The 13,440-nt window shown below is 40.1% G+C and overlaps 1 protein-coding gene across 1 annotated transcript in view; it reads right to left on the bottom strand.

The window, feature by feature from the left end:
- Window positions 1-217: 217 nt before the first annotated feature.
- SMAD1 (SMAD family member 1) overlaps window positions 218-13,440 on the bottom strand; it is a 48,279-nt gene continuing 35,056 nt past the window's right edge. Inside the window, exons 3-7 of the mRNA XM_027906636.1 lie at window positions 11,940-12,197; window positions 9,227-9,343; window positions 5,298-5,519; window positions 3,015-3,271; window positions 218-1,621 (exon numbers count right to left, since the gene is read on the bottom strand). Of these exons, the coding sequence (XP_027762437.1) occupies window positions 1,478-1,621; window positions 3,015-3,271; window positions 5,298-5,519; window positions 9,227-9,343; window positions 11,940-12,197 (998 nt within the window). The 3' untranslated portion in view covers window positions 218-1,477. The remainder of the gene's footprint in view (window positions 1,622-3,014; window positions 3,272-5,297; window positions 5,520-9,226; window positions 9,344-11,939; window positions 12,198-13,440) is intronic.

The following is a 13,440-nucleotide window of genomic DNA, read 5'->3' on the forward strand; positions in this document are numbered from 1 at the left end:
TCCGGTCAACCCCCAATCTCTCCAATTCCATAATCCCAGCACCTGACAGACACTTTCCAGCTGCAGTGGGACAGTCCTTACCTTACCCCTCCCCAGAGCAAAAGCAGAAGTGTGGAGAAAGTTCAGCTCAGCATATCTTCACTTCTAGTTGTTCCTCCTTAAGACTGTATCTTTATCTGGTTTGTTAAGACTCTACTAAGAAGTGGACGAGACAAGGTTTTAATCAAATGTAAGCAGTAACAACAGGTTTTATTCAAAACTTCCAGTAAAGAGGACCCACTAGTTTTGGAATAAAGATACTTAAAAGTACTACAGCTTAAGTGAATATAAAAGATCAAAGAGAAGAAAATAAACCAAGCAGTAAAAAAAAATAAAAATTAAAAATATATATATATTTTAAGTTTGAAATAGACCCATACAGGGATACTGAAGTCCTCCAAACAATTAACAGTTACTAGATTTGGCAAAACAAGGTTCTCTTACAAAATTAAAAGCCTACTTCTGTTACATAAACTGTATAAAACTGCTTAATAGTTAAAGAGCATTCTGTACAATTTTGTCTTGAAATACACAAAGCTGCAGCCTTCAAACTGCAGCAATTAATCATTTTGTCCTCTTCATGGGTAAAAGAAGCTTTGCAATTGTTTTGGGGGAAAACGACGAGGCAAAAATAGTCAGAATTAACAAGATGAAGCCACTATAAGAACAAATGCACAGCAAAATTCAGACCTCAGTTTAAACTAGCACGCTATGTTTACAATATATTCTACATTTCAGTTGTCATTTTCCCTCCCACTCTCACCTCCCCCCAGTTCAAATATTCCTAATTCCTTTATGGTCTAAATCTAATTATTTTCTAAATTTTCAAATACACCATACATACACTTAGCAAAAGACATACCTAGCATTCTTACAGCAGTATGGTCAGGACACAGTTTCAAAGATAGTACATAGTTTCTGAGATTAAGCCCCATGGAATTTTTTTTTTTACTTTTAAAGAGAACAGCAACCATCAATTGAGAAAAACGTTTTTAAGAAGTACTGAGGAGAGCCTGCAAAGAGCAGGCTTCACCAACATCGGCTCTTAGCTCCAGAGGACACAGGGGAAAACACGGATGTAAGGAAGAAGGAGAACCTCAAGAGCACCAGCTACAGGAAGATCCTTCGGGAACTCGGTCCCACACGCTGCGGTCCTGGTTCAGTCGTCCCTGTTGTACTAAGGCCAGCAAATCAACTTTGCCACAGCACGTTACAACATAAACTAACATCCTTTATACCAACAGTATGTCAGAGGGGTTTATTTATCTTGTTTTCTGAATCCAACAGTTGGTCACAGAAGTCAAGTATTTATGTGGCTCTTATTAAGCAGTTGCCAGTTCAGAGGGAAAAAAAAATAAATGTGTGTGTGTCTGACTCATACATCTTTCAAGTACATGCAAGGCTCAACTGCTTCCAAAATGCAGGAGTTTGGGGCCTTTTAAGACACTGAAGAGATAGGATTATGAGGAGAGCCCATCTGAGTAAGTACTTTATCCAGCCACTGGAGGGGACCATGAAGATGTATCTCTATCCAGCATGGAGTGCTCGTTACATCCTGGCGATGATACTCAGCTCCCCAACCCTGGAAACAGAATCATAAGTGAGGAAAGAAAAAAAAAATCACCTTATTTTATAATATTAAATATGTGAGAAGCATACTTCTTTCTTAACAAATTAGCTCTCAAAAGTCACTATCAGCAGGCTAGCATAACACCCTTGATGAACCAACTTTTATCACGTTTCAACAAGCAAACCAGAAGCTAAAAAAATAATAAATGTGGTGAAAGTATCATTTTGAGATCTCTTGATCTCTTGGAATGGAAGTCTTTAAAATCTTAAAGACATAACCTGTGGCAGTGCAAAATTTCACCATAGATCACTGCCAGTTGCCTCAGGTACTAGTAAAGATCCTGAAGAGGAGAGTAATAAAGTCTTCTCTGCCAAGACCAAAACCAGAACAAATTGAGGGAAAATGCTGCCAAATAGATCACCAAATTAAAAGATGAGGTCTAAGAGTGATGTGAAAGTAGGGGTGAGGCCTCTGTGTGACAAGAACCAAAGTGTCATTCTCTGGATGGACATAGTAAATTGAGCAGTGAAGTCAGAAACACTCCTTGGAGAAAGAGGGCATGGTCATTGCCCATGTGATCTCACGTTAAGAAAAGATAGGTTTTATTTCAGCTCATACCTGATTCAGTTACAGCAATTAGCAAAGGTATAAAGAGATATTTAAACATCGTTTTGTAATTCTAGTGGCAGGTCTGGAGACAAGACCTATGACAACTGCAGATGCAATTTGCTCTGCTCTGCATTAACCCCTAATGAGGGGATTACCCAGTTCCCAACACAGGTGGCAGCAGCTCTGAACATTGTGCAGTGCAACACCCAATACACAGGAGGTCCTGTTTGCTCAGGTAGCACCGCCATACAGCTCTGTGGGATGCAGAGCTATGAACAACCTATTCCATTTTGGGAATCAGATGTGCCTTAACACATCTGAAAGTTTCCATCCTCCTATCATGAAGAGCATTTCAGCATATTACCACCTTAATTCGATTACTCCCATATGTATGACCAGCCCTTTTATATCAGTGCCTATGCTGACAACTCACATCAGCCACATTACAAATCTTGACCTTACATGCCCTCCTAGAATGGAAAGGTTATTATTCCAAATAATTACTGCAGCTCTCAGTTTAGGAGCAGCTGGTCAATGTTTAAAGGGCTTATGTGAAAGAAACACCTTCTTCAAGTCACCCCAAGCTTTCAAAGTATGTGTGTCAGATGGATTTCTTTTCACAAATACAACTCCATTTCTGTAAGATCTGTCTCACACTTAACGAGCATTCCATACTTAAAATTCAGCAGCTATTAATGGGTTCATGGAGGGAGTTACTGGACCATTCAAAGTCACCACATTACAAAACAATAATTTATTCTGCTTATGAAATAATCTCAAGCAAATTTTCACATACCTTTACAAAACTCATACGGAGAGTGCACATCTTAGTAAGCTCATATACTGTCTCAAAGCCGTGGTTCACGGACTGAGCCAAAAGCTGAGCAAACTCTTGATTATTGAAAATCTTCAAACTGCAGCCACTGGGGATTTTGCAGACTGTGGTGGGATGGAACCCATGATGGTAGTTGCAGTTCCGACTTTGCACAAAAATGCTGCTGTCACTGAGACATTCAGCATACACTTCCCCACCAACATAATAGAGATGGACACCTGGGAGGAGAAGGTTGTTTAGGTAAATTCACACTGTGCATCTGTTTTTCATGCTCTTTCTCCACAGAGATTGGGGTTTCTGCTTAAAGAGATGAACATTACCTGCATATCAAACATTACCTGCCTTTAAACTTGATTTTTACTCTTCTGTTTCATCAGCAGGAGATTTGAAAGGAGGGTATCTTATATACGTATATAAAATAGAATATACAACATGTTGTATATTCAACAACAATAAACTAGCAAGCACTGTAGTTCTGATGAACTGCACTGGATACACTACATTGAATGGTTTGAAATTTTTCTCATCATATTTATGTAAAACAATAATTGGAAATGTGAGCTAAGAGAGTAGAAACCAAATTATTGCATAGTGTGTAGTTACTAAAGCAGCCCCAAGCTGGATTCTCTGGAAAACTCTTGAATGGTAATTTAGGTAGCAGGAGTTTTGTCAGCTAGCTTTAATTCCAGAAAGCTAGGGGGGAAAAAAGAAAATGGTACACACCAATTTTACAGTCCTTTCCCCTCCTAGTGCCTGCTCCCTCACCTGTAATCGATGGCAGCAAAGCCCCAGAAAAGCATCACACAGAGAACCTTTGTGTCACTAGGAGTCAATGCCAAAGGCTTTGAGAAAGCAAGAAAATTCACCTTTCTGTGTTTAAAAATGGTTTATTTGCTATTTAAACCTTTCACCTCCCACAATGTCACAAATCACAGAGGTGAACACACAGAATTAAAACACTTAACTGCACTCCAGTAAGAAAGCCTTGACTGTACTCTACCATGGAAGATTTTGCTGTTGATTATGTGTGTACCTGTGTGGGTACACATATACTCCCACCTGATCTGCAAAAAACATTTATAGCTATGTCTTCAAGTTTGAGATTTACTCCTCCTTCCTCAAAGACCAACAGCTCTGCATTGTCATCACTTGCACACATTGACTCATTCCACAGCATCCTTGTCTCCCCCATGCCCTGCTGCGGTACGTACGCAGTTAAGTGCTTCAGCAGAACTCTGCTCGCAGCTGGGTTATTTTTAACAGGAAAAAAAAATGAATGAGGTGTTAAATAAATACCCTGATACTTGGTAAGATGGATGGGGAGGAAAAGAAGGAAGAAGTATTAGCACTTGAGTGGCAGAGCACAGGTGTGGTGCACTGCTGAGAGCTGCACCGGTTCCCATGTAGAGGAGAGCTCTACACACCGCGAGCTCAGACTCAAGGAAAGGACTCGACTGTTCTCTTCAGTTTCAATTCCTTCCTCCTCTGAGGAAGAGGAAGATACTTCATGAATTGGCACTTACAACATCCAACCCACTGTTTGGGCATGCTGAACCCTCAACTGTCTCAGAAAATTTTGAGTTTACTAATAATGTAAATACCTAAAAAAAAATTGCCTGGCAGGAATGGCCCCTTGCAGGGGGCAATTTCAGTTTTGCCTGTCATTTGCATTACAGGTGAGTTCCCAGAAAAGAGGACTGCATTAGTCAGGCACAAACCAAAAGCTTTTCTCTTTTGCAAGACACTGTCACAACCACAGAAGGGAAGCACAAAATTCTCACTGAAAGAATCACCAGCCTGTGAAAAATGCATTTGGAATAAACTGTTCTAGGAGGTTGTCTCCCAAAACATGTTAGGATAGCTAATTTATGTTGGAACTAAGGGTAGCTAAAAAGTTTGGTGCCAAGAACCACAGTTTGCACTTCCATATACACCAATAATCAAGACAAATCAAGACATTTCATGCTGCCCTGCCTTACCCTCTCTTTGTAAATTAAGATTTTGATAGCCTTCAGGCAGTTATAAAATTGATTAAGGGTAAAAGCTTCCTGTAATTACACACCAGGTAAGAGCAATACCTCGTTTATAAGGCTAGGCCAGAAAATTATATGTTTACTGACACAAGCACTCATCCCACATACTAGGGGAGACCAGCTTGCTCTGGAGGCAAGTGGCCCAGGTTGTCCTGACCGGGGGAAATGCCCCCCACCTACTCCAAAATGGATGCGAAGATCCAAACCTCACCTTTGCCAATATGCCTCCTGGTGTTCTCGATGGTGGAGTTGCGGTTAACATTGGAGAGCAGCCCCAGGCAAAACCTGTTCTTGTTGTTGGAAGGATCAGTGAAGCCATCCACCAGGATGCTGGTTGAAGAAGCGTGGAACGCCTCCCCGACGCGGTTGTTCAGCTCATAGTAGACAATGGAGCACCAATGCTTCGGCTCTTCATAAGCAACTGCCTGGACATCTGTACAGCAACAATAGAAAGGTTACAGTCTGACAGTGCTGGAATACAGGCTTGAGGTGTAAAGAGTCATAAACTGCAGATTTTGGCTGAAGATCACTGATGCAGCTAAATGAGGGCTCCTCTCCAGTCATTTTGAACTTTTCATAGCCACAAACATATAGTAGAATAATTTCATCTGCACTGAAAAGGGACTAAGGCTGGTACTAGATATGAGCAGAAAAGTGCAGGAAGCTCCTGGGCACATACCAAGCAGTGCCCCACTATCCCTGCCCCATCTTCTTACAACATGCTATGGTACAAGTCCACACAGCAGAGAAATGCTGCAATTTACAGCTCAGCTTGCTTTCTAATTTAGTAGATGAACTTCTAGTTCATTTTACTCTACTAAAAAATGAAAGCTCACCTCTTTGCTTACTGCAAAGCTGTATTGTAACAGGGAGAAACAGCATCACACAGTGCACCAAACACCATTTCTAACTCTGGGGACAAAGAAGTATAACAAGGCAGTTAAATATACAGTCAATCTTTCAGCACTCAGAATGTGCCCAAATCCTCCTCCTGGGCTTTTTGGGGGAATGGTAGGAGACTTCAAAAATGTAAGAGAGGTTGGTATTTGTCTGCAGAACATGCATAAAGCACATCTGCAATATAAACAGATACTGCTTCGGATTGGAGGCTGAACAGGGAATAACACCTGGCAGTTACACTGGGCTGGAGAGCAGATGAAATGGAGGAAGATATTATTTAATGATGACCTTTCATTCATTAACTGCTACCATGAATGCAAAATCTCAACTGTTCATGACCAAAAGATTTACTTGTTGAATTATAGCAAGGATTCCTCAGAATGGGGTTTTTCAGACACTGGGAACAAGAAGCTCCTCCTCAGCAGCTCCTAACTGAAGCTGGGAATTGTGCAGGAAATTCCTGGTTCACTTGAAGGTCTTGAAGCAACCCTTGTGACTGTGCATGGGGAACAATTTCTCCAGATGATACCAATGGTCTTTACCAAAAAGTTTCCCAGTGGGTGTCCAACAACAGCATGGGCTTCTTCAGAAATCTCCACATCCTTTAAGGTGCCAAATACAGCTACAAATTAGAGAAATGCCTCCAAATAAAATGATGCTAGCTAAGGGATGTGGTTGTTTATGTGGTTTCTTTTGAATGAAGGATACTATTTCACTACTAAGCCTAGCAAAGTTGGACTTGCTGCTAAGATACCAACTTTGCAGATACCAACTACAGGTAAAAATCCTAAAATGAAAATCAGACTGGTGTTGTGGGAAAACTTGTTCTTCTGGCCAGAGGTTTCATTCTACCAGCTCCAAGTTTTTACAAAAGTCAACCAACTAAAATCAGCGTTCACATCTTCCTCTGTTCACAGATCACACCTTTGTGAGTTTCTGTTACATGCAAAACAAAAAAACAGAAGTCTCCCCCAAAAACCAGCAGTACATCATAGATACAAAAGGTGGCAAAACAGTCAAAAGCAGGATAACACATCCTACATCACCGTGCAAAACTTCTGAGCACAGTGTTTACTGTTAATAACTTGCTTGAAACACTGGTTTTAAGCTTATCTTTCTCAACACTCTGGCACTTTCTATCCCTTCACATCACTGTAAAAAAAAAAATTAAAAAAACCCTAACACAATAAAAAAGAATAAAAATCAGTCATACATTATTAGTAAGAGGTTACTACACTTTTAATTCCTATAAAGATGCCAGCGATTATCAAAGCTGCAGCTTTGCCCCAGTTCTCAAAGTCAGGAAGAAATCTTGCCAGCTGGCCATTCTTACAGAATTAATCATATCTCTCTCACACAGATTTCATACTGACTTCCTCTCATTTGCTTTAAGTCATGCAGAGCAGGTGCGTTTAGTCTCTCTATTCCCAGCATGGGCTAACAATGGAGATTACCCAACTTCATTGACAGGATGCCGCTTGTTAAATCAAATCTCTTAAGACTAACAAATCACCATAAAGAACATGCTCCTAAAAGGTTTGCAGCAAAAAATGGTACAGTAAGTTCACAGTAAAAACTCTTCTTTCACTATCTGCAGCAGATTTTTTTTAGAGAACTACAATCACAGCATGTATATATGAATAATAAACGCAAGAAGGCATAAAAAATACTTTTATTTTTTTTTAATGAAAGGACAGGGATGAAAATCTATTGTACTAAACTACTAGGAGGGGATAATCCTAATAAACACAATTTTTATTTTGAAATGGTTGAATGCTGAAAAGCAAGAAGAAAAACATAAACCCTTTTCTCTTTATCAACTCTCGTGTAATAGAGGAATTTTATGGTACTTATGCACTTTGGGAGAGGGGGACACATGCAAAAATTCCTGAAAAACTGTTCATATACACACAAAGTGTACTGGATCAGCAAAAAGTGGAAATGCTACAGATGCGGTTTATCACATGCAAAGCTCATTCCAAGCAGAGAGTAAACAGGTTAACACAAAAGCTATCTGAACTGTTTTTAAGAGAGCAAATATACTTCCTGAAACTGGACATAAAGAGGAGCAGCAAAACAAGCACCCAAAAAAAAAAAAAAAAAAAAAAAAAAAAAAAAAAAAAAAAAAAAAAAAAAAAAAAAAAAAAAAAAAAAAAAAAAAAAAAAAAAAAAAAAAAAGGAACAAAAAAATCCAAAACACAAGAGTTAAATTGTTCATGTGCTTGTGATCTTGATAATCATTCTGGCACAGCATCCCACTTGCTGCACTTTCTTGGCATGGGCCTCAACTATGTAAGCTCATGTGTTCTCTAAAGGGGCCATTTCTCACAATGTGATGAATGCACTAAATCCTTTACTCAGCAGTCACGGCTGGCTGCGAAGGCTTTAAAAAGCAATGTGTAAAAAGATGTCTTTGTCACAGTACATAAAGCAACAGGGTTTTTTTCAAGTACAGATTTTTAAAGTCTGTAGCAATGCCACACCTCAGGCAGACAACTCTGTGTTCTGAACCGAGAGTTATCACTGCATGACTCAAAGATGAAAGTAAAAAAGAGAGAGCAGAACAAAAAATACAAAAAAATTCAAATGCCCTTATAACCAGGAGAAGGGTAACTTATTAAAAGCAGAGCATACTCTTTAAGGACTGAAGTTTAGAATTCAGGACAAAACCATAACAAAAAAGCACAACTTTATAAGATGTACTGTCTCAGAGGAAAAAATACAGATATTTCAGTTGCCCATGTAACATGTCCCTGGGCATTTACGTAACTGACAGTATTAGTATCCATTCTCTGATCAAGTCTCTGCATGGAGAGCTATACTTGACTACATCTACTGTCATCCACAATTCATCTGGCTTTATATAGCATCAACTGCATTGTTCCAATAAATCAGTGTAATCGTAGAATACATAGAATAGAATAGAAAATATAAAATTACTTTAGCTGTTAAGCTGGTTGGAAGTAAGAAAGTAATAAATCCAACACATTTTACATTTTTAAGGAGTCATGGGATAGCTTCCTGTTGTAAATAAATATTTACATTTATAAATAATCTCCAGCTTCATTATTTCATCCCTTACAACAACATAAAAAAAAATTTTCTTTTTCTTTTCTGCAGATAAAAACTTCCATAAACAACATCCATCCAAAATTACAACTCAGTTACCACTAATAAGCTCTGAAGGTTCTTTACTCTTAAGAAGTGAAGCAGAAAACAAGAAGAGAGAAGTGTTTTTACCTCCTCTGTGTATGTCAGGAGGAATTGCAGGTGCCATCATGTTGGTATCCATTGGCTGGGAGGTATCGTGTGTCATCTGATCTTCCGGCGGCAGGTAAGCAGGAGGGGGAGTATCAGCTAAATATAGAAAAGGCAGAGATACACGAGTCCTTTCCTCTCTTCAAAGAATATCCACATATCCACATAAACAGTTTTAGCCTGGAAATGCTTCCAGCCTGAATCAGCTATAAACTTCCACCCACCAGAAATCTGAAAAAGCAATCATGGACCTTGAATCAGGAAAGCAAAGAATTACTGTGCATATTAATCACAACTGTGGTAAAAACAAGTCACTTCAGCCCCACGTAAAGCCATAAAAGAAAGCTCAGCTGTGTTTCCAGCCCACGTTTTTGCAGGTTGAAAGTGCCATACACACATTAAGGCACAAAGAGGTCCCAGCCACAAGTAGACATCAGTTATAGTAAATGTGAACAGAAGTTGGAGCAGAAAACTTTCAGTGTGAACTTACTCTAACACAATTCTACCAGCAAAGTATGCAAACATCCCAGATATATCCAGGACTTTATCATTGTCAGTGCAGTGTATTACCTCTGTTTCCCTAGACTGGGAACAGTAGAAAGTGTTCAGGAACCCAAATTCTACAGAAGCAGCTGCCTGGGTCTGGGATTTATCAGTCAGTGTCTCCATATGGTCCCATTCAGAACTGCATCACTGGCACAAACCCAGCCCATGTACAATGACTGGACCACTACCATACTGCGTTCAGCCCTGTTTGAAGCGTTCCAGCCAGGTACTCAACACTGCCCTTCAGCTGCCTATCCCACTTCTGGGAAAGCTTCCCAAAAGGTTTTTTAGAAGCTACAAGAAGCTGTACACCAGGGGACTCTCTCCTCCAAATCAATTGCAGAGAGGTACATGCAAGAGAGAGAAACCCTTGTTTTCGCTGCAGAAGCTGAGCTTAGGTTACCGCTGTGCTATCTGGTGAACACGGCTGCTGCTCATCCCACATTTACTTCCATTACTGAGAGTATGGATTGCAAACCACCATAGCAAATAATCACAGGGGCCTCCAAAACTCCTAAAATCAAATTAGCATCAATGAAAGGCAGAAGAATGCTTTGTAAGTTTGGGATTTTTTTTTTAATGTATTTTTTAAGAAAAGAAATGTTCATGAAATTTATTAACTACTTATTGTTTAGCAGGTATTTTGTTGAGAGCTTTACATCTAATGCTGGCGGGTACCTTGTTAATTCTCTTATCGGAATACCCTCAGTTGGATGAGAAAGCAGCAGAGAAAGGCAGAGATGACAACAGGGCTGCATTAAAAGCTTAACAGACTGCACTTGATTTTGAGTGTGTGTGCAAACATAATGTGAGTGATGCAACAGATTCTAGGGCCACAGGCAATAAATTAGCCAATATCTAGAAAGTTTTCAAGATCTCTGAATAACTGCTTTCCTTTTTGTTGTTGTTGTTGGGTTGTTTTGTTTTGTTTTTTGTTTGGTTGGTTTTTGTATTTTTTAATATTTTCCAAAAGTCAGCTCCTTTCCGCATTAGTGCAAGGTGGCTGTATCTGTATCTGTCCTTGACGGACATCAAGGACATCAGTATCCTGACCTCTCCTCTAATTCAATTTCTTCACTGCAGCTGCTGATGTTATGGACATGTGGACAGAACAGACCCTCAAAGATCAAGTGAGCTTCCACAAGCCAGCATTCAGGAAGACCTTGTTAGATCTTTATCTCTGCTGGAAGAGCCCCAACCACACCAATCATATTAAAAAAAAAAAAAAAAAAAAAAGACAGCTGTCTTCATGGCAACTTCTCACATTTTATTAGAATATAAACTCTCTTTCCTTTCTTTCAGCCTCTGCAAATTCAGTAGTCTTCACCCAGAGGAGGAAAATTTGAAAGAGAAGCAACTATCAACATCAGAAATCCATGGAAGTTAATTTCATGTAATAGGAAACAGATTTTCACAAGTCTGCTGCTTTGTTTACACGTGCCCTCCCTCAGCCCCTGAAGAAAACAGGCAAACAACATCAGTAAGCATTTGTACTGAGTCCTTCTCCCAGCATTTAAATCAAGAAATCTGTCACAGACTGCTTCTGCAGTAGTTTTATCAACCCCCATGTAAAGACCAAAAAAAGCAATTTAACAGAATTTTCTACAGACACCAGTCAGCAAAGAAAGCTTGTTATTTCTCTGACTTTAGCTAGCAAAACAGCTGAAGATTTCTTTCAAGGACCTGTTTTTCAGCTGAAGTATATTTGCATCTTGAAATTACATCACCATGTGAAGAAACTGTTATCAAGTAGCAATAACATGATCACCTCGGGAAATACCATTTTTCTGCAGAACTAAAACTTTGTGCTGAAGGTATGATGATCTCTTCAAGAGTGATCTCTAGCCTTACACTTCTGGTGCATTAAACACAGTAAGCTTTGTGGGCTAAACTGCTGAACTGGTCCCCGAAACATTTTGAATCCCTCCCCTCACCCCACAAGTTTTACTGCAGTAGTTTAACTGTGCTTGAAACAGGCATAATATTAAAACCTTCAATATTATTACCAGACAAAGAGATTATACAGTCTTTATTACCTTACATCTCTCAGCTTGCTATTGAACACAAGAGTTAGCAGGCAAAAAAAATGTGATACCAGTGATGTCCAACCACCTTCTCCCTTCTGAAGGAGAACCCAAGTTGACTGTACCTGGCATCTGGAAAGGACTTCCTGGGTCTGAGCTGGCTGGAGAATGTGGATAGGTGCTACTGCTGCTTCCAGGAGAGTTTGGATAGCTGCTGTTGGGTGAGTGGGGAAAAGGGTGGCTATTGGGTTGCTGAAAAGAGTCCGGGAAAGTAGCGTTGTGTGGCATGTGGGGCTCATTTTGTCCCAGGTTGCGGAACTGCGCCAAGAGGCTGTGCTGGGGGTTGTACTCGCTGTGCCTTGGAACCAGCACTGGAGGAAGGACTGGAAAGGGAAAAAGGGAGAAAAGCCAGAGTGTTAGAGACTCAGTTCTGAAGGCTATTTAGGAAAAAAATCCCACATTCTTCCTCCCCTACGGCATATTCACATCTGTCTTATAAATAAGGTAGTCAAATCTAGGGGCACATGTCTAAGCAAGAGCTCTTCCCTGCATCTGTTTACCTCAGAGCTCGAATTCATAGCGATCGTGCTGGATACCTGCTCTGCCAGAGGGGAGCTTGTTTGCACAGAGGGCCAGCAAAGAAGAGCCAAGAACAAACCGCTGCAGTGTGTTCCAGTTTTACTCGCACAAAGAAGTGCTGGGAAGTGAGCATGTTACGAGGCTGACACGATCCCGCTGATCACATAATGACCCGTAACCCAAACCCTTGTTAATAAGAACAGGTTTTTTTTTTCTCAAGACAATACTAACAGGCCTTGAACTCAGTCTGGTCCCAACAGCTGTAATTTTATTTTTAACCTGGACTATGTTCTTACAAGTCACTATTAAAATGGTTATTAACTCTTCAAGTCAGTTTACAAAATGTGCAATTTAAACAAAATCATGTAGTTCAGAAAAACCAACTGAGCAGCAATTGAGCTGCAATTGTATGCTACTGTGGGATCAGAGAAACACCAGAAACTACCAGTCTCACCATACTTCAGAAGCCTTCTCACCAGCAGAGAAAAAAAGGTCTCTTTTGAACTGGAAATATGAACATGATACCAGATACACTAAGATAAAAGAATCAACTCTTTTTCCAGTGCCTCAGCTTCTATCTTTGAGTGCCTCACAGCAAAGTCCAAGCTAACTGAAGGATTAAAAGCTAGTCTTTTTACAGAGATTTCTGGGAGATGGGGAGAAGAGGAGAGGCAAGGGCTGGGAGAGGGAGATCCATGCACAAAGTAGTGGAGGAGAAATGAAAAAGCTATTCCTCTTCACATCTTCCCCCTTTGGCACCTGTTTCCCAACTCCTTGGCTGAGCAGGACTGGAAGAAATCCCCCCCTGAATAGCCTGCCTTCAAGTGGAGATGCCAGAAAAACCAACAAATCCAGGAAAAGCAAGCCAAAGGTACCATCCTCTCTCCCTGAGACTCCTGCCGTGGCTCCAACACCTGGGCATCCAGAACAGGAACAGGACCATTTATATACAACGAGCCTATACAGACATAACTATCACTCAGGTGTTCTGGAGACAACTGCTTCATTAAAAGGCTGAATTACAAACTACATTGCAAACTTAAAAAA

The sequence above is a fragment of the Empidonax traillii genome, unplaced genomic scaffold (assembly GCF_003031625.1).
Source record: "Empidonax traillii isolate 1590-97213 ecotype Southwest subspecies unplaced genomic scaffold, ASM303162v1 scaffold1332:size131828, whole genome shotgun sequence".
Lineage (NCBI taxonomy): Eukaryota > Metazoa > Chordata > Aves > Passeriformes > Tyrannidae > Empidonax > Empidonax traillii.